At 36.8% G+C, this 18,205-nt stretch overlaps 6 protein-coding genes, 5 non-coding genes and 1 pseudogene across 14 annotated transcripts; 6 read left to right on the forward strand and 6 right to left on the reverse strand.

Moving 5' to 3' along the window:
• Window positions 1–472: 472 nt before the first annotated feature.
• On the forward strand, window positions 473–575 carry LOC147929952 (U6 spliceosomal RNA). The gene has a single exon (XR_015579037.1). It is a non-coding gene; the product is annotated as a U6 spliceosomal RNA (small nuclear RNA).
• Window positions 576–2,124: 1,549 nt separating this feature from the next.
• LOC104737431 (beta-glucuronosyltransferase GlcAT14B) lies at window positions 2,125–4,607 on the forward strand. 3 transcript variants are annotated; one of them, XM_010457601.3, is made up of 5 exons: window positions 2,242–2,804; window positions 2,886–3,580; window positions 3,677–3,752; window positions 3,842–3,957; window positions 4,059–4,607. In XM_010457601.3, the coding sequence occupies exons 2-5, from the start codon at window positions 2,926–2,928 to the stop codon at window positions 4,565–4,567; spliced, it is 1,356 nt and encodes a 451-aa protein (XP_010455903.2). In that variant the 5' UTR covers window positions 2,242–2,804; window positions 2,886–2,925; the 3' UTR covers window positions 4,568–4,607. The 3 variants fall into 3 exon arrangements, with proteins under 3 accessions (XP_010455902.2, XP_010455903.2, XP_087337692.1); XM_087481566.1 differs by having other exon boundaries at window positions 2,460–2,804; window positions 3,100–3,580; XM_010457600.3 differs by having other exon boundaries at window positions 2,125–3,580.
• Window positions 4,608–4,636: 29 nt separating this feature from the next.
• Window positions 4,637–6,166, reverse strand: LOC104737432 (syntaxin-123). 2 transcript variants are annotated; one of them, XM_010457602.3, is made up of 2 exons: window positions 5,394–6,166; window positions 4,637–5,249 (listed from the first exon to the last, which is right to left on the reverse strand). In XM_010457602.3, exons 1-2 carry the CDS (start codon window positions 5,879–5,881, stop codon window positions 4,820–4,822), a joined length of 918 nt encoding a protein of 305 aa, XP_010455904.1. In that variant the 5' UTR covers window positions 5,882–6,166; the 3' UTR covers window positions 4,637–4,819. The 2 variants fall into 2 exon arrangements, with proteins under 2 accessions (XP_010455904.1, XP_087337693.1); XM_087481567.1 differs by having other exon boundaries at window positions 5,128–5,258; window positions 5,394–6,014.
• Window positions 6,167–6,421: 255 nt separating this feature from the next.
• On the reverse strand, window positions 6,422–8,204 carry LOC104737433 (protein TIC 20-IV, chloroplastic). The gene is made up of 3 exons (XM_010457604.3): window positions 7,988–8,204; window positions 7,492–7,625; window positions 6,422–7,332 (listed from the first exon to the last, which is right to left on the reverse strand). The coding sequence occupies exons 1-3, from the start codon at window positions 8,044–8,046 to the stop codon at window positions 6,668–6,670; spliced, it is 858 nt and encodes a 285-aa protein (XP_010455906.2). The 5' UTR covers window positions 8,047–8,204; the 3' UTR covers window positions 6,422–6,667.
• A 193-nt stretch (window positions 8,205–8,397) lies between these two features.
• Window positions 8,398–9,869, reverse strand: LOC147929953 (protein TIC 20-IV, chloroplastic pseudogene; annotated as a pseudogene).
• Window positions 9,870–10,040: 171 nt separating this feature from the next.
• LOC147929954 (uncharacterized) lies at window positions 10,041–10,854 on the forward strand. Its single transcript, XM_087480807.1, has 3 exons — window positions 10,041–10,047; window positions 10,127–10,185; window positions 10,291–10,854. The coding sequence occupies exons 1-3, from the start codon at window positions 10,041–10,043 to the stop codon at window positions 10,852–10,854; spliced, it is 630 nt and encodes a 209-aa protein (XP_087336933.1).
• Window positions 10,855–13,304: 2,450 nt separating this feature from the next.
• Window positions 13,305–13,452, forward strand: LOC147929955 (small nucleolar RNA snoR134). The gene has a single exon (XR_015579099.1). It is a non-coding gene; the product is annotated as a small nucleolar RNA snoR134 (small nucleolar RNA).
• Window positions 13,453–13,496: 44 nt separating this feature from the next.
• On the forward strand, window positions 13,497–13,587 carry LOC147929956 (small nucleolar RNA U36a). Its single transcript, XR_015579106.1, has one exon. It is a non-coding gene; the product is annotated as a small nucleolar RNA U36a (small nucleolar RNA).
• A 63-nt stretch (window positions 13,588–13,650) lies between these two features.
• On the forward strand, window positions 13,651–13,743 carry LOC147929957 (small nucleolar RNA Z223). Its single transcript, XR_015579128.1, has one exon. It is a non-coding gene; the product is annotated as a small nucleolar RNA Z223 (small nucleolar RNA).
• A 1,262-nt stretch (window positions 13,744–15,005) lies between these two features.
• Window positions 15,006–15,899, reverse strand: LOC104737434 (calmodulin-like protein 6). The gene has a single exon (XM_087481569.1). It carries the CDS (start codon window positions 15,641–15,643, stop codon window positions 15,179–15,181), a length of 465 nt encoding a protein of 154 aa, XP_087337695.1. The 5' UTR covers window positions 15,644–15,899; the 3' UTR covers window positions 15,006–15,178.
• A 539-nt stretch (window positions 15,900–16,438) lies between these two features.
• Window positions 16,439–16,601, reverse strand: TRNAT-UGU (transfer RNA threonine (anticodon UGU)). Its single transcript has 2 exons — window positions 16,566–16,601; window positions 16,439–16,474 (listed from the first exon to the last, which is right to left on the reverse strand). It is a non-coding gene; the product is annotated as a tRNA-Thr (tRNA).
• Window positions 16,602–16,857: 256 nt separating this feature from the next.
• Window positions 16,858–18,199, reverse strand: LOC104738479 (cytochrome b6-f complex iron-sulfur subunit, chloroplastic). The gene is made up of 4 exons (XM_019234350.2): window positions 18,079–18,199; window positions 17,606–17,723; window positions 17,206–17,388; window positions 16,858–17,128 (listed from the first exon to the last, which is right to left on the reverse strand). The coding sequence occupies exons 1-4, from the start codon at window positions 18,177–18,179 to the stop codon at window positions 17,024–17,026; spliced, it is 507 nt and encodes a 168-aa protein (XP_019089895.1). The 5' UTR covers window positions 18,180–18,199; the 3' UTR covers window positions 16,858–17,023.
• Window positions 18,200–18,205: the final 6 nt, after the last annotated feature.

Genomic DNA, 18,205 nt, shown 5'->3' on the forward strand with positions numbered 1-18,205 from the left:
ATCCTTTTCAGTGAAAGCGCAATCTAGTATTCATAAAGATTCACCTTTTTACAATGCCCAGTTTTGTGTTATATGAATATCGAAATGAGACTCAGAGAGATATCGAAGGATTTGTGAGAAAAAAGAAAGAAACAGAGCTTACAGAACCCACGAGAGAGATATAGCGTACACAGTCTGGGTTTGGTTGATTTAGGGATTTGATGGTTTTGAATTTGGGGATTATGTTTTCTTCTCTGATAAAACCGTAAATTTCGCCAAGTCACAGCCAAGATTTGAGTTCTATTCTTCACCGTTGATATTGCTACGTGTATGTCATCCGACGGATCGTGCACCTCAGAAAGCAATGTTGATGGGCCTAAAAAGAATCAGAAAAAGGCCCACTAAAGCTGTTAACTGTATATAAAAAATCCCACATCGCTCAGCTGGAGACATAGAGCTGTGTTTAAATAAGGTTAGAGTCGAGTACATGATTGTCCCTTCGGGGACATCCGATAAAATTGGAACGATACAGAGAAGATTAGCATGGCCCCTGCGCAAGGATGACACGCACAAATCGAGAAATGGTCCAAATTTTTTTTTTCCTCAATCTTCTGATGATCAAACCCTAGATAGATCCATGTTGTTGCATGCTTTGATGTTCGTTAATGTGTGTGTTCCCCTTTACAACTCTTATGCTCTTCTAGTTTATCCTACAGGCTTGCAGCAAAAACTCTATTTGGTCACCTTTTCAGGTTTGGAGACTCTCGAGTTTTCGAAATTCTGTCAACCCTCAAATTGGTTTTGGCCAATCTCTTAGCAATGTACAAAAAAAAGATCACAGCTATAATGTCGGTTAGGTGATATAAAGACAGTTTTAAATCTTCAGTCTGAAATTGTTTGCACTTGTCTGAATCAATGGTAATAGGGTTTTAGGGAATGTGGAAAATGCATAGAAAGCTGGTTTGGATCAAAAGACACAAGAGACACAAGACATAATAGGGTGGAGTGGAGAAACAAGTTTCAGAGACAATTGATGTTCACTGTTTTTAAACAGTTTTGGCAATTTAACTGGATGGTTCTTCTTATGTGGTGTGGATCAATTGTCCTTAAATAAATGTTACAACTTTAAGTTAAGAAGAATCAAATGATTACTTTGTAGAATCACATACCCTTAAGGTCTTTGACTCAACGAAGATGATGTTCTAGTTGAAAAAGATGACCTGAGACTACTTGTCTGAGACTGGTTTACTCTGTTATTTAAGTAAACTAAGAGATTGGCTTTGTTTCAGTCTCCAATGATTATATTTAGTTAATGTAATACAGTTATAAGGATAACTACTATCCTCTAATGAGTTTTAAGATTGTGGTTTAGCCTTGTGATTCAGGTGAATTGCAGTAAGTCCGTGATGATACCTGAAACCAATCAGAAAAATCAGATGGGCAATTTTTCCCCTATATAGCCCCAAGTCTAGCTGTACTACCGGCAGGAGCAATTCATGAGTGTTCAGTTGTTGTCAATAAGACCAAGTCAGCCATGAACGTTTGCTGTAAATCCGAGCTAGTTCAACTAGCAACAACACTTTAGCCTCCCCATAAATTGATTCACCCCGCTTCTCCCAATGCAATAGGCAGAAACACCATGGCCTTAGCTATCAATGAACAATTTGAACAAAAAAAAAAAAAAAAAAAAGCTATCAATGAACAAATGATGTAACTTTCAGTCTTATAGGCAAAACATATCTCAGGAGTTTAATGCTGGACTGTCTTCTGACCAAGGTCAAGATTAGCAGAGCAGTTGACATGATTTCCAGGTTCCACACTTCCAACTTTGGTATATCTGACTTTTTATTCAAAGTTTCTATAAACGTTTTGAAGAATTTTTATACTTAGCAAATGACCCATTAATTATTAGTATCTCCCTAATCAAATATATTCAGTTCAAAGTGAAAAAGATTCAGTACTTCTTCAAGATTCTCTTTTAACGTTGTCCACTCTCGTGTGCGGTCGTGTGCTTGTGCTATTCTCAAACAAATCCACCGGCCCGGCTACTAAACACGGCGATAGTTTCAAGCGAGTGTACGGTCACGCGCTTTCTGATTCAACGTTTACATTAAAGATTCAAGATTAAGCTAATCCCATAATTAAAAGGGGAAAAAAAAAAGACATGATGATTAATTTAATGAGATTGATATTGCCAACAAAATAAGCTATCATTCATCTCTCTACGGAAAACACTGAATTTTTAAATTAATCACTTTTTTTGATTCTTCGTCTCTGTTACCAACGCTTCGGTTTCTCATTTTCTCTCTTCCGACAGTTCCGAATCTAATCCACAAAATCAGTTTCTTTTCTCGAAGAAATTGAAATCTTTCTCCTCTTCTGTCTCCCTCATTAAAATCTTTGTCTTTGTCTGCAAAAAAAAAACCTTTGAGAACTCTGATGCTTTCGCCCTAATTTGATCTGCAGCATCATCTGTCTTAGTCCAAAGGACTTGTCTTGTTATGTTTTTATTAAAAGGATACAAGACTTAAACTTTAAGCATAGTTGATTGTTCTGTTCTTGAAGCTCCGGTTTTAAAGTCATTAGATCTGACCTCAGCTTAGGACTAAACAAGCTTTTTTATCGCTGCCATGCCAAAAGCCATAAACAGTAGTAGTAAAAAAAACTTTTCTTTTTATTCGGTTGGTGCATTGGTTGTTGGTGTTCTTATCAACTTTCGTCTTCTATTAATTAGCTATTCTGGTTTTGTCACTTTCGTTGTGAGTTGCCCAAATTCTGAAACTTTGCTGCAATATCTCTATTGGGTCCGGTTTCCGAAAATTCTGGTAATTTCTATCAACTCTTTAGTGTCTTTATTTGTACAAAAGATTAAGACTTTTGATTTGATCTCCTTGTCTGAAATCAAGTTTAAGATAGGCAAAGCTTCTGTGTGTTCTGGTGACGGGAATGAAGAAAGTGTATAGGAAGCTGATTTGGATCAGAGACCCATTAACAAGGGTGAAGAGACACTTTAGTTTACATTCAGGGTTTAGGGTATTCAGATATAGGAAATGGATGTTCCCGTTTCTAGCTAGCTTGGTTTTGTCGGTTACTCTCTTAATGTATGTTCTTTATGGTCAGTTCGACAGTTCTTTTGTGGAGGAAGAGCCATCATTGTCTTTTGAGAATGTCTCTGAAGAATCAAATGATTACTTTGTAGAATCGCATTTTAGAAAGTCATTGAATCCGACGAGGGGGGATTCGAATTCTTCAGAGGTTCCTAGGTTAGCTTATCTGATCTCGGGGACGAAAGGTGATAGTCATAGGATGATGAGGACTTTACAAGCTGTGTATCATCCAAGAAATCAGTATGTTCTGCATTTGGATCTTGAAGCTCCACCTAAGGAAAGGCTTGAGCTTACAATGTCTGTGAAGAGTGATCTGACTTTTCGTGAAGTCGAGAACGTTCGTGTTATGTCTCAGTCTAATCTGGTTACTTATAAAGGCCCTACGATGATTGCTTGTACGCTTCAGGCCGTTGCGATTTTGCTTAAAGAAAGCTTGGATTGGGATTGGTTCATCAACCTTAGTGCCTCAGATTATCCTCTCGTTACACAAGATGGTTAGTTAGTTAGTTAACTCAAATGCCTTTATCCTCCTGAATTAGTGATTTTGCTGTTTTGGTCTTTGATATAGTATTGGTGTTTTTCTCTTGCAGATTTGTTGTATGTCTTCTCAAATTTGTCTAGGAGTGTCAATTTCATTGAACATATGAAGCTTACCGGGTGGAAACTGTAAGTAGAAACTGATATAGTAACTTACTAAATAATTATTATTCCTGAAACAGAGAAATAAGATTTGCTTCTCATGGTTTTTTTTGTAGGAACCAGAGGGCCAAATCAATCATTGTTGATCCTGGCTTATACCTATCGAAGAAAACTGAAATTGCTTGGACTACTCAACACCGTTCAATTCCTACATCTTTCAAGTTGTTCACAGGTTAGCTAGCATCTTTCAACTCTACATTACATAAACAGGTCTTATGGATGAAAGAGAGAGATGGTTTATTTATTTATCTGTCTTGTCTTTTAATCTTGCAGGCTCAGCGTGGGTAGTTCTGAGCCGGTCTTTTCTTGAATACTCAATCTTGGGATGGGATAATTTCCCGAGGACAATCTTGATGTACTACGCCAACTTTGTATCCTCTCCAGAAGGATATTTCCACACACTCATATGCAACACGGAAGAGTTCAAAAGCACGGCGATTGGGCATGACCTGCACTACATTGCTTGGGACTATCCTCCTAAGCAACACCCGAATTCTCTATCAATGAAGGATTTCGACAACATGGTCAAAAGCAACGCCTCTTTTGCTCGAAAGTTCCACAAGAACGATCCTGTATTAGACAAGATCGATAGAGAGCTCTTAGGCCGCACTCACCGGTTTTCCTCAGGAGCTTGGTGCATTGGTAGCTCTGAAAACGGCGCTGATCCGTGCTCTGTTCGGGGGGATGACTCAGTTTTGAAACCAGGCCCTGGTACTGAGAGATTAAATGAGCTTGTTCATACACTTTTATCTGATGAGTTCAGAAGAAAACAATGTTCATAAGATGTACTGATTCAAGCTAAAAAAAATTGTACATTCATTTTGTTTTAGTTCTACACATAGGTTACCATATAAAGTTATACAAAAAGATCCAGGTCGCCGAATTTTTTTCGATATAAAGCAATTACAATAGCAAGAATATGTTGATAGAGCTTCAAATTTGAAATCTTGCTTCAGCACTGGATTCAATAACAAGAAATTGAAAGGGCTCTAACAAAAAGAGTTTGAAGAAAACAATATGTTTCCTTTTTGAAATCAAGGTTTAAGTACAGTTGTAAAGAGGATTGGGAAAAGAATCACAATAACAAGTACGATAGCGAGGATAATGGCAATACAAGTCCATTTCCTCGAGTTCTTCTGAAGTACTTTAGCTCCTTGCAATTGATCAGTCCCTCTCATGACGAAAGAGCTCGCCTTTGAGACATTTGATTCGATGTCATTGAGCATATTCCCTTGAGCTTCCACAAGAGCAGCCATGTCAAGGAACACTTGGTGCAGCTCTAACAGGCTCCGTTCTATCTCCTTAACCGTGTCGTGTCGTTCTTGAATCTCTGATAATGTGTCCATGATCTGTCCACGACCTTGCTCTTGTATTGCTTTTTGGAGAAAGCGTTCGCTCTCTCCGCTTGATATTAGCTTCTCGACCGTCTCTTCATCCGCTTTTTGCCCCGTTACAGTAAAGTACCTTCAAAGTCTCAACCAAAAACACACAAAACTTTACCATCTCTTAGTTCGGAAGATCAAACTTTTTTGTAAAAGGATTTGATATTTGTTGATAGAGAGTAATACCCAAACGAAAGAAAAAGAAGTAAGATCATATAAAACTTACCGTCTCTCGACTGTTTCTTTATACTCAGAAGCCATTTTGGTACGTAGTCTCTGAAAATCATCCATCATGTCTTTAAGCTTCTTCCCCAATCCACTAACGACCGATGTTCTGGTCCGATCAGCAGATGATCCAGGACCACAGCCAGAGACTTTCCTCTGTGCAGCATTAGATTTCTCCAAAGCCACAAGCTTCGACTTTATCATCTTGACACGTTTCAAGACCTCTGTAACACTCGAATCCATACGAGCACGAAGCTTTTTAACGGCCTTGGAGTCATGTACGGTCTTGGACTCTTCGTTAGCGTCTTGGAGACGCTTATGAATCTCATCGACAGCTTTCATGTCTTCTTTAACACTCTCCACATATCCGAAGAACTCATCGAGGTTGCCTGAATCCAGAGAAGCATTTTGAGATTCGATGTCATCGAGTTGGACTTGATGGTTCAAGTCTGTGTATCTCTTGAATGAGCTTGAGATCAGATCGTTCATGGCGACGATCAAGAAATCAGAGAAAAAGGGTTTGTTTTCTTAATTTCTTGAAAATGGACAGAGGAACATTATGGTGGTTTAAATGATTGACTTTAAGCTAGATAGACCTTTTGAGAGCTGTCTGAAAATGAATGCAAAAAAATACTAAATAGGCATTGGATGAGCTGTGTGCTTAGAACCAGTCAAGAGGGTCTAAAGACTAAGGAAGACTTTGTTAAGAAGATGGAATGTAATCACGACATTATGATTTGGTTGGTACCATGTTGCAGAGACGTGGTCTCCATTACCAATCAAAGTTCTGTGGGAAACATGGAGCCCACTTAACCCAAAAATTTCAATGTAATTAAACCGGTGGACCTTAAGGCTTTTATGTGTTATGATGTACCAATTTGTCTAATAGGCTTAGGATTGAAGAAAACAAGAACAAAAGCCTACTTAAATTTGTAAACCAACCAAACCTGTGAATTCATTAAGATAGAGCTGAATTTGTATCTGCATATTCCAGCTTTCTTGTAACTTTTAACTAATAAGATTTCTAGATTAACCAAACTAGACATACATTAAAATCACGGACAAGTCCAACCACAAGATTATTCTGCTGTAAAATCATTGATTCAAGCTACTCTCGTAAGAGAGTTCTGTTTTACACATGGACACTGACACTAAGCTAAATGATTTCACATAAGACTGACTCGATAAGACACAAAAACCTTCTATGGAGAAAAAGAATAAGACTTGTTCCTATTCCAAGTATGTAACACCAAAAGGACCAGCTTTTCACCTTTCTCACCTGAGTGGTCTCTGAAAACCTCCCAAGTTGAAGAGGGTGTGAATGGAAGCAGCATCGGTCATGAAAGGAATCTGAGCATAGACACCAGCAAGAGCGCACCGTATGCATTCAAGAAGCAGACATATGTAGGTGAATCCGACGACCATCCAATAATACATCCCAAACTTTCCTTTGAAATGAATCAGCGGGAAGAAATTGCTCGTGCACCATATGACCTGAAGAGCTGTTTCAAGAAGCATACCCATCATCATGTGAAACCTCAAGTAATGAGGCAGCTCTTTGTTCTTCACCACCCACATATAACCCAAGTAGCAGTAGACCATGAAGAACCAGGTCGGCCATCTGTTTATCGCTCCAGGGATGAAATATATCATGTCTCCAATTGTGTCATACTTTTCAAGAAACGGTTGGAGGTAGAACCCAACATCAGATATTTGGAGGGATATCAGATAAGGAACACAAGCCAATGTCCTCCACCACCATTCAGGTCTCTCTGCAATTCTAGGCAGTTTGATTTTAAAGAAATCATCTTTGGCCACTCTTGCAGGCTGTATAGGTCTCCGGTGTCTGCTCAAACCAGGAGCTAATGATGGCAAGCCATGAGCAAACAGCTGGTTGGATGATGTTGCTGCTCCTGCTGCAAAGTCCAAAGATGCAGTTGCTGTAGGAAATTAACATTCGGGATCAGTTGAATCACAAAGAACACAAATTAGATCCCAAGTCTCAAAGCCATCATGGTACAGGACAAGCTTATAAAACGGTTAAAGAGGTCTTTTTTTTTTGTAAAGTTGATTATGATGAGCTGAATCCAAATTAATACCTTTAAGAGGAGCAATCTCTCGGGGACATTTCTGTGAAATTGAGCTTGCTGAAAATCTTAACTTTGCAGATGAATCAACATTGGGGAAGTTCACCCTTGGATTCACAACATTCTTCAAAATTGGACTATGGTTCCTGGTTTAGACATCATGATGATCACGAAAAGGTAAGCCACAACATCAAATCTATGTGAGAGCATCTAAAAAGGGCATATGCAAGAAACAAAGACACAAAAAAACTCAAACTTTAACATTATAAACCCCAATCCCAAATTCCTCCACCAGCAAAACAAATCGAAATCTCAAGACTTCGTAGGGAAATTAATTCGAATTTTCATTGGAATTGACGATTCAAACAGTGCAGAGCAAAAATTAAACGATGCAACACAAATCATCAAAGGAACGAGGAACTCCAAAATCGGAGAAGGGAGAACCAAAAAACGCAGAGAGATCAAACGAAAAGAGGATTAATGGAATCATGAGTTGATTAAAAGTCACCTGGGAGCGAGGAAGGTGAGAGAGCCACGGTTGGTGGTAGTCGCCGCTAAACCCTGCATATTTTTTTTTCTCCGGCGAGAACCTTCGGAGCTTTAGGGTTTCGATATATTTAAAAAAAAAATCAAAAATCAGAAAAAACAAAATCGGCGAGGAGTAGAGAGTAAACTTTACGTGCAAGAAATATGAAGCCACCTCTGATTCTGACAAAGGTGGCTATTTTTTTATTTAGGTCGGTTTAAGTGAAGTACTTCACCTTACTGGGCTTTCAATTAAAAGCCCATCTATCTCAAAACTAGGCCTGTTTTTAACGAAGAGGCTTAAAATTAGAGAGGGTCAATAGTAGTTACTAAACCAATATAAAACCATATAAAACCAAACGTGAAAATGTCTAGAAGTACTTGTTACTAGTATCTACTATATCTACTCTATCAAGTAGTAGAACGTCTTGGTTTATGCTTGAGAAATCTCAAAGGCTCGGGCCAATCTGCCAAATTCAACCGCGTGTGGATGTAAGCAGCATCGCTAAGGATTGGAATCTGAGGATAGGCTCCAGCCAATGCGCATCGCAAGCACTCAAGAAGAACACAAAAGAAGCTAAACCCCATCACCATATGGTAATGTATCGCCAACCGTCCATTGAAGTTAATCAACGGGAAGAACTCGCTCGTGCTCCATATGATCTGCATTGCTGTTTCTACAAGAATTCCCATAATCATATGATACCTAAAGTAGTGAGGCAAGTTTCTGTTCTTCACCACCCACGCGAACCCTAAGACGCAATACACCATGAAGAACTTGTGTTGCAAGTTTTGAGCTGCCCCTGGGAGCAAGTTTATGATCGTTTCTCCAATGGCGCAGCCGTGCCGCTGAAGGAAAGGTTTCATGTAGAAACCTATTTCAGACATTTTGAGGGATATCAAATAAGGTACACAAGCCATGATCATCCAAAACCATTCAGGTCTCTCTTCGGTTTTTGGTAATCTGAATCTTGAAATGTTTTCATCTTTATAATATGCTTTCACAGTGACAGGCTTTCTTTGTCTCAGGTTTCTTCTCGCACCAAGATCAGCCAACGGTGGCAAACCATGACCTAAGAGCTGGTTGGATGATGATGCAAAGTCCAAATGCGCATTTGCTGTAGATTTGGGGAATTAGTTTACAAGGTGAAGAGTTATACAAGTTTTTAAAATCAAGATTCATCAGTAATACTAATATGAAAACATAGCATACCTAAAAGAGGAACAATCGGTCTTTGTGGACTTGAGCTTAATTTGGGGAATGGACCAAAGTTGGAGAAATAAACTCTTGTTGGTTTCACGTATTTCTTTAGATATGGGCTCTGACCCCTGCTTTATGAAATTATACTATGATCACAAAAATACATGAACCTATCAATATCTACGTATATGAAACACTATTTATTTATAAAGTCATAGCAAGGATTATTCTCTAAGAGGACTCTACAAAATTTTCAAGAAATAAAATGAAAACCAAAAATAAACTGGATATAACAGAGAGTCACATGATACAAATAGCAAAGAGGAATTTCTACGTAAAATAATTAGTGATGCACGATAATGCAAAATAGAGACCCCAAGGTCAATTGAGTTCATTCCCTGTATTAGGAATAAATCGAAACCACATGGATTTGGTACCTAATATGCGACAATTAAGTTCGAATTCCTGACGATTACAAGTTTTTCTTCAAAGGGTGATAATCAACATATAGAAATCCGTAGTGATCATATGAATAAGGCGTGAAATCAAAATCAACGAAAACGAAAACGCAGGGAGATTAATAGGGAGAGAGAGAGTAAAAAAAGAACCTGAAAGCTAGATAGGTAAGAGAGCCACGGTCAGTGGTCGCCGCCAAACCCTGCATAATTTCGCCTATAGGTTTCGTATCTTCATGTACAAGTAACTTTGACAAGATGGCAATGGCAAATTATTATATTATTTTCTATGCTCTCTTTTTTTTTTTTTTTTCTTTTTTTCCTTCCCGTTAAAGATATCGATAATAATTAAGGAAAAAATATTTTCAGGAAAATAGAGTATGCACGGTATATAATATGTTTAATATAGTATATTTTCTGCACCAAATAGAGCATAGGAAGCTACTGCACCAAATATTTTATGCAGGGGATTCCAACGGAATCCGTTTTCACGAATATGGATTTCCTTTTATGGCGTTTAAGAATGTATCCACACAGGACTTATATCCCTGAATTTTGTGGTATATTTGGAAAGCGCGAAATGACAAACTGTTCAGTAATTTGGATTCAAACCCGCTAGCAATCTTGCAGTTGGCAGAGGATGAGGCGAAAGCATGGACTCTAGCCCAATCACAGGATGTGGTGTTACCTTCGGATACTACTAATGCAGCTGTTATCTGTGGCAGTGATAGAGTAGGGGTCCCTCGGTCTTTGACAAGTTATATGTGTTTTGTGGATGGTTCTTGGAAATCTACAGATCGTTTTGCAGGGCGCGGATGGTTCTGCACTTCTCCATGGGGTGAGTGCCCTACTATGGGAGCTGCAAACATCTACCGTAGCCTATCCCCTCTTCATGCTGAGATTGAGGCCCTTGTTTGGGCTATGCGTTGCATGATTGGAGCGGATAATCACTCTGTGGTCTTTCTCTCCGACTGCTCTGACTTAGTGAAGATGGTGTCTTCGCCTTCCGAGTGGCCAGCATTTACGCCTTATTTGGAGGACATTCAGGCTGACAAAGAGGAGTTCGTGTCTTTCTCCTTAGTCTACGTTCCTCGTTCACAGAATGGTAGAGCAGATAATCTTGCGCGCCGGGTTCGCACAGTTTTACATTTAGCTACCTATGTAAACAATGTCCCTTCGTATTGGCTCGTTTGAGCTAATCTTCTCTTTGTTGTCAAAAAAAAAAGAAGCTACTGGTAATTAAATTTTTCTGCACCAAATAGAGTATTATTAAGAATAATCAAATTTTTTTTGGTAAGAATTAAGAATAATCAAATGATAATTAAATATAATCAATAGATAGGAATTTTTTTTGTTTTTTAAAAAAACCAAGAAATCCTCTATATATTAAAAGAGAAGCATTCTGGAGAAAAAGCTGGCGTGTCGTCACCAGAGAGCTCCGTACCTAATTTAATTTATTTATATATATATATGTCAACTGCTACTGCTGTTTAATTTATTTATATACACAATATTTTGTTCCTATAAATTTTAAAATTGGTAAATATTATTCAAAAATTGATAAATATTATTCCCTACATATTTTCAAAATTAAATTAATTTCACTATGTATTATAATATAATAATATAACTATATTATGAGATGTAAAATATATATATTTAAAATCATATCTTCAGAAATATAAATAATGTTACCTTTCTAATAATTTTATAAAGCTCTAATGGTGAAAGAATCGAAGATCGTTTGAAACTTGCACAATGTTTATTCTTTTACTAAAAACAATAACTATATTTGCCCAAAAAAATATATAATCACCAATTAAAATTAAATGACATGAATATATACTTTAATTTGGATAACTATGTAGTTAAACATTATATATAAATATGTAGTTATAGTGTTTTTACAGAAATCTGCAAATTTAGAAAATCCAGTCCAATAAAAATGAAAACAAGTAATAATATTATACCAATAGCTGAGATATATATGGATCTAATGACTAATTAAAATTTATAAAATCTACTGATATAATACCATAACTAAGACCAACTATATAAGGGATCTAATGACCTATTATAGTCTTCCCCCTCACGAAACAATTTTGTAATTTTCTTGCTCCATCGATTACGGACATATCTATTACTTAAAAAACTAATAATATCCAAATTAATAGAATTGTCCTTAATAAAATACATCCGGGTATGTCCTATATAAAATACTCACACTTTATATCCCATTTTACTATTTTCCCTTCTCTTACTATATTATTTACATTTAATTGTGATTAGTATAACTAAGGAGTATTTCATTCAATAATTGAAGGAAATCTATACTATTAATTGGGGAATACACTTAAGAGTTAAAAAAAATCATATCAAATATCCATGTTGCCAAACTGGCCCAATTTACATATTAAGAAGAAAAAAAAATTAAACAACAGATTTATTATATTTTAGGAAATCGTTCAAATTAGTTCCATAGTAATCAGGTTATTAGAATTTTGTGTGGGTATATTCATGTATGAAAAAATACGGGACAAGAATTTTGGAAACAATAATTCAAGCAAAACATTTGCGGACATACTATTTACTCATATGAATTACGAGGAATGTGAATTTTTCGGGTCAAAAATAAATTAAACGTTGCAATCAGACATATTAGACGGGTTTGATCGCTTGACAATAAACAGTGAACAAGGCACATGTGAAACTAAACCCCAACACCATCATATAAAACATCTTTGACCGCTCATTGAGTCGAACCAATGGGGAGAATTCGCTTGCGAACAGAATCATTCCCATAATTTTGTTAGGAGTGGAGAAATTAAGTATGATTGACGTTAAATCACGATACCATGAAAAGCCTCTTTAGCAATTTCGTTTGCTGCTCCAGCTGGGATGGTGTTTTCATCTTTAGATGTTCTCTCAATACTTACAGGCTTTGTTAGTCTCCGGTCATGTACAAATATGTTAATTGTTGAATAATGATGATGATGATGTGTTTTGCAATATTGTCAATAGCTTATTAATTATCACCTAGAAGAGGAACGGCAATCTTTCTTTGCAAACCGGAGATTATTGTCAAACTTGAATTTGGGAATGAACCAAAGTTGGAGAAACACACTCTTGGTTGTTTCAAGTGTCTCTTTAGATATGCACTCTGATCAACCCTGCTTTATAAAATTTGTGACCACAAAAGTACAAACACATACAGTACTACTCTATAAGTATTTAACTTAATAATCGGTTTGCAAAAGTACAAACACACAGTATTTAGTTAATCGGTTTACATTGTACCGATTACGAATAAGGCCAATCAAATTTGCGAGGATAGTTTCGACATTTTAAGTAACAAACCTTTCGGCTATTCAAATATGAGTCTGGGCTTTTGTACAGAAGCCCAGATACTTTTAACATTAAACCGACAACAATAAAAAGGAAAGTCAATAAGCGGGGGTAAATTCGACTTTTCGGAGACGGTGTTTTAGGGCTAAGGGTTTTGAAAACGAAACCTCTATATAACAGCCGCGTCGTTGAAACCTAATCAAATCATTCACAACCTCTCACGATCCATTGTAAATTAGGGTTCTTCAGTGTTTTTAATTAACTTAGATATAGGTTTATTGATTTTTATGATTACGATTTCGCAGGAGCCCCCGGGCTACTCTGAGTAATATAATTACATGAAGACATAAGCCCCAAAGCTCCTGCTAGATTGATGTCATTCGTGTTGCAGTTCTGTCTTGTTTTTTTTGAATCCGGCTTAACTGTGTCAAAGTAATGTCTATATATATTTTGATTCGTTATTTGTTTGGGGTTTTATTAGTTCTTATTGGGGGCTATGATTACAAAATTATCCGCGCTTCTGAGATTTAGGTCTATGAAGTATATACGGTAAACAATGGTTGAATTTCTTAATATGAGCCTCTTAACGTGATTTATCTTGATTTATGTGTTTTTGTTTATATCTTGATGATATTTGTTTTGAGGAGAGAGCACTGATGATCAAATCTAACAGCTTTACGCCAGTTCTGCTTCAGAAAATTCTTGATAGAAGAAGCTGTATATTAATCTGAGCTTTTTATGTTTTGTTTTTCTTTATGTTCTTTTTATATTGTTGCCTATGATGATATAATCTAATTAGCGAGGTGCAGTGGAGCTGAGACCCTGTTTTCAGGGAGAACCCCTTGGCAGAAACTGTAATTTCCATGAAGCTATATGGATTCTTACTGAGGCTTTGTTTTCTATATCTTTGTTTTTGGTTTTTTTTTGGTTAATTGTTTTAGTGTTTGGTGATCTTAATTACGATTCTATGCTATTGGGGTATCTAATTGGTGTAACTGATCCATTACAATGGGGAGAATATTATGTTTTGAGTGTGCCCGTGTTCCAATAGCTAAGTATTTTCAACCTTGAACCGAAACAATTGAAACCTGAACCGAAACAATTGAAACCTTTGGTATATGAATTTCAAATTGGTTGCCGATGAGGATATAATCCAATTGACGAGGTGCAGTGGAGCTGAGACCCTGTTTTCAGGGAGAACCCCTTGGCAGAAACTGCAATTTCTAAGAAGATTTATGGATTCTTACTGAGGCTTTGTTTTCTAAATTGGGAAATCCAATTGGTCTTAATCGTACAATTACAATTGAGAATCATCCTTTGTTAAGTGTGCCCTTGATGTAATAGTTTAAGTACTGTTAACCTTGCACCAAAACATATCAAATTATGGACTAAGTAACTGATACAGTAAAAGAGAGAGTTCAATAAGAGATACGTGTAGGGTGGAGATTGAATGAGAAAGCAATGGTTACGATTGCTTTGTCTTACAACAGAAGAAGTGGCTTATAAAGGAAGCAGAGATTAGATTGCGGAATCATATCGGAAAATTGTAAAAGTTTGGTAATCTTCTTCTTCTCCAATTCTCTCTGTAAACTCTTTAGGGTTTGTTTCATTGTTGTTAGAGCTGATTCTTCTTCTAGGCTCTATCACATGGAACTTGGATTCTAAGAACGACGATTCAATTTGGTGTTTGTAATTTGGATTTCAGTTGAGTTGCAGTTTCTCTTAACAGTAACAGTGAATTGTTCTCTATTTTAGTGGTTAATAATTAAGTTCAATAACTAGCGAGTTTGCCCGATGAAAACAAACGTGACGGCGATACGAAAATTGTAATACCAATTAGTATCGTCCAATAAAGGTAATTCCAACATTGTTCTAGGCTCAAAACTTTAAATCCCGTTACACTTTTGTTAAGACCCCTGTAAACGGGCAGACTCTAGACGTATTGATTGAATCCTATCTTATATGAATTTCTACATAATGCATACTCATCAATCGTTATATTGTATCAAACGTTGTTTCTGAATATAAACAAATTTAATGTTGGAGAAAGCATCATCACTCATCACAATGATATATTTCGTTTATGATTTTCCTTCTAGACCGCAATGGTTAAATAAATTAACAAAAAATTAAAAACAAAAAGAAAGGAAAAAAAAGAAATGAAAAGTTAATATCAGCTCACTGAGCTAAAAAAGCGACCCTTTTTCATCATTTGTCTAAACTCCATGTAATTAACCCTACCATCACCGTCAACGTCCACTTGCATTATCATCTTCCTACATTCCTCCAAGGTCTTACCTTGCTTGAGTCCCAAGGAAGATAGAACCGCTTTCAATTCTTCCACCGTGATAAACCCGTCTCCGTTCCGATCAAACACGTTGAACGCTTCCTTCATATCTTCTTCTCCTACCTCGTCCTCGTCTCCCACCATTATCGTCTTGTAAAGCTCTCCAAACTCTTCGATGTCAACACAACCGTCACCATTAACATCGATCTTTTGGATAATCTGCGTTAGCTCGCTTTCGGGTATCATGATCCCGAGGTTCTTTAATGACTCGCTGAGCTCCTTTGTAGTGATCTTTCCGTCTCCGTCCTTGTCGAACATTTGGAACACACGTTTTATCTCCGTGGAATCCATTTGTTTTTAAAAAAAAAAAATTTAGGGATTTTTTGTTTTGGAGGTTGCGTGTGGAGGAAGAAAATGTGGAACAAAAGATAATGATGAGACTCCGAGAAGCCGAGAAAGAGGTCCTTTCTTGGCCTCTTGGAGACCCGATGAGGGTAGTTTCAGAAACTAAGGAGAATGTTCAAGAGAATTGGTGAAAAATCTTAGCCAAAAGCTCGAGGTAATAACATGTAAATACAGACTAAAATAGGAGAGATAGAGAGAGATTTGTCTTATTGTTGGTTGAGAGGAAATGTTGCTTCTTTTAAAGGAGCCTTGTGGCATTTGTACCATCGAAGTCTTGTAAAAAAGTTGATCGGTTCAATAAAATTGTATTTTTAGTTAATTCATATTTATCATTAAATAGTCTAAGTAATTAAATTTAGAAACGTTTTTCATAGCCGAACAAACAAAGATCCTAAACATCAATTTCGAACCATGGTACTATTATAATTTATCATAGCTCTAAATACTTTTTACTTACCCAAACAGCCGGCAAAAGACCAAATCCTTTGGACTTTGGAGTGGTGAGCCACTCACTATGTGATACTGTCCCAACTATGTGAAGTCTTTTGAGTATATTTATACAAAATAAGATTTTTCAACAAAAAAATAATCATTTATTAATTCCCCCGGTTTAATGATATATGTTCATATTCTCAATTTAAGCATCCCATGTGTTATGAACAATTAAAAAAAAAAAATTATAGCAAAGAGAATGGTGAGAAAAATTGAGTCAAGACATAATAATGCAATGGATATAAAAAGTACCCACACGCAGGATTGAACTACGGACCTTTAGTTTACAAGACTACGGACCTTTAGTTTACAAGACTGACGCTCTACCACTGACTGACGCTCTACCTTTAGTTTACAAGACTACGGACCTTTAGTTTACAAGACTGACGCTCTACCACTGAGCCATACGGGCTTTTACTTAATTATACAGTCAAGTGTTTATATATCTGAAAAGTTATCTCATTGTCGTTAACAAACATTATATTGCACCCAAAGTGACTCTTAAAAAAAATGAAATTCTGTCTTTTGCTGTAGTTCTCTTGTAATGACTTAAGTCATGTATTGAGGCCGAGGAGCAACAACTCTTGTGTTTCCAGTAGTATTGATATAAGTGTAATATGTTTTGAGTAAAAAAGAAAAAGTGAAATTAAACAAGAAACTTGGGGAAGTGACTGAACATAATATTTCATATAAGAGGCAAGAATTCACAGAGTACTGCCAAGAAATGTATGATTACAGACAGCTTTAACATTATAAGAACATCCGAACAAGTCTTACACAAAAAGACCAAATCTTTCTTCTTCTCTTGTCGAAGATTTGTTGAAGAGTCTTAACTTAAGACCACCATGGAGCATCACCGGTCCTGAAGTCAGTTTCCACCCATGGAACAAAAAGAACCTTCCCAGTATCATCTATGTCCGCGTGAGCCAACGCTAGCGACTGTTCCATTAAAAGAAGTTAAGTTAGAAGGTTCACTTTAGAGATACACAGAATTGAATTTGATTCATTTGACTTACCAACGGCGCTGGACCTCTAACGACTCTGCCTTGGGCGTTGTATTGGGAACCATGGCAAGGACATAGAAACTTGTTCTCAGCTTTGTTCCATGGCACAACACATCCAAGATGAGTGCACACTGCATTGATACCGTATGTGGCTAGAGTCTTGTCGTTCTCCACAACTAGGTAAGTCGGATCTCCCTAGAACGCAAAATCCACACCCATTGAGATGCAATAACTTTTATTGAGAGAGTGGAAATATTATATTAAATAAAAAAAATCTAAAAATCGTCTCTAAGTGTTCCAGTCGGTGGAGCGACTCTAGGACGAATTTTCAATTTTGTATTTATAAAAAAATTCGTACAGACCTTCACGGAATATTTTGAATTCTATTAATGGATACATTATATTTTTTTACCTTTAATCCTTGGGTGAGGGTTCGATCACCGGGACCATGAGTCTTAAGCCATTCCGTTGCAAGTACATCGTTTCCAAGTGCATCCTTGGCTGGAGTACCACCACCTCCACCTCCAGTACTACATTTTTCAAAGAAACGTAGAGATTGGAATCAAGAACAATGAATTAAAAGAAACTCTCTATAAAATTTCATTGCCCTGACATTTCAGTAACACCAAAGAAGTCATCTAGTGATTCATAGCTACATATTGGATTGAACCAAAAGCTAGCAACATACAAAAGCAAATTCAAACTTCACCACAATACAAAGAGTCTCTAGATTTTCAACCTAATGCAATCAATGATCAAAAGATATACTAAAATTTGTAAACTTTACCAAAACAAAACATAATAATAACAAAGACTCATAGTGATGCAATATAAATGTTCCAAAAGAAAGCATCGAGAACCAAATCGAGGAAGAGAGTAACTCACCCAGGAGGAACAAAGAAGGAACCGTAAGGGACAAGCATGTAGCCAGTAGGGAGAGAAAGAGCTCCAACAAGAAGAAGATTCAAAAGCTTTCTCTTTTCCATATCTGGAACTCTGTCTGCTGGAATAC

Source organism: Camelina sativa, chromosome 13 (assembly GCF_030686135.1).
Source record: "Camelina sativa cultivar CO46 ecotype springtype chromosome 13, ASM3068613v1".
Lineage (NCBI taxonomy): Eukaryota > Viridiplantae > Streptophyta > Magnoliopsida > Brassicales > Brassicaceae > Camelina > Camelina sativa.

What these genes read in the sequence shown, in the direction of transcription:
- LOC104737432 (XM_010457602.3), bottom strand. Translation starts at nt 5,881, where the DNA reads ATGAACGATCTGATCTCAAGCTCATTCAAGAGATACACAGACTTGAAC. An exon ending in AAAGAAACAGTCGAGAGACG is followed by an intron (nt 5,250 to 5,393) that starts GTAAGTTTTATA and finishes GAGACTTTGAAG; the next exon opens with GTACTTTACTGTAACGGGGC.
- LOC104738479 (XM_019234350.2), bottom strand. Translation starts at nt 18,179, where the DNA reads ATGGAAAAGAGAAAGCTTTTGAATCTTCTTCTTGTTGGAGCTCTTTCT. An exon ending in CCCTCACCCAAGGATTAAAG is followed by an intron (nt 17,389 to 17,605) that starts GTAAAAAAATAT and finishes TTTGCGTTCTAG; the next exon opens with GGAGATCCGACTTACCTAGT. An exon ending in TTAGAGGTCCAGCGCCGTTG is followed by an intron (nt 17,129 to 17,205) that starts GTAAGTCAAATG and finishes TTAATGGAACAG; the next exon opens with TCGCTAGCGTTGGCTCACGC.
- LOC104737434 (XM_087481569.1), bottom strand. Translation starts at nt 15,643, where the DNA reads ATGGATTCCACGGAGATAAAACGTGTGTTCCAAATGTTCGACAAGGAC.
- LOC147929954 (XM_087480807.1), top strand. An exon ending in CTTTTATGGCGTTTAAGAAT is followed by an intron (nt 10,186 to 10,290) that starts GTATCCACACAG and finishes GCAATCTTGCAG; the next exon opens with TTGGCAGAGGATGAGGCGAA.
- LOC104737433 (XM_010457604.3), bottom strand. Translation starts at nt 8,046, where the DNA reads ATGCAGGGTTTAGCGGCGACTACCACCAACCGTGGCTCTCTCACCTTC. An exon ending in CTCACCTTCCTCGCTCCCAG is followed by an intron (nt 7,626 to 7,987) that starts GTGACTTTTAAT and finishes TGTCTAAACCAG; the next exon opens with GAACCATAGTCCAATTTTGA. An exon ending in AGAGATTGCTCCTCTTAAAG is followed by an intron (nt 7,333 to 7,491) that starts GTATTAATTTGG and finishes AATTTCCTACAG; the next exon opens with CAACTGCATCTTTGGACTTT.
- LOC104737431 (XM_087481566.1), top strand. Translation starts at nt 2,610, where the DNA reads ATGCCAAAAGCCATAAACAGTAGTAGTAAAAAAAACTTTTCTTTTTAT. An exon ending in TCCTCTCGTTACACAAGATG is followed by an intron (nt 3,581 to 3,676) that starts GTTAGTTAGTTA and finishes TTTCTCTTGCAG; the next exon opens with ATTTGTTGTATGTCTTCTCA. An exon ending in AAGCTTACCGGGTGGAAACT is followed by an intron (nt 3,753 to 3,841) that starts GTAAGTAGAAAC and finishes TTTTTTTTGTAG; the next exon opens with GAACCAGAGGGCCAAATCAA.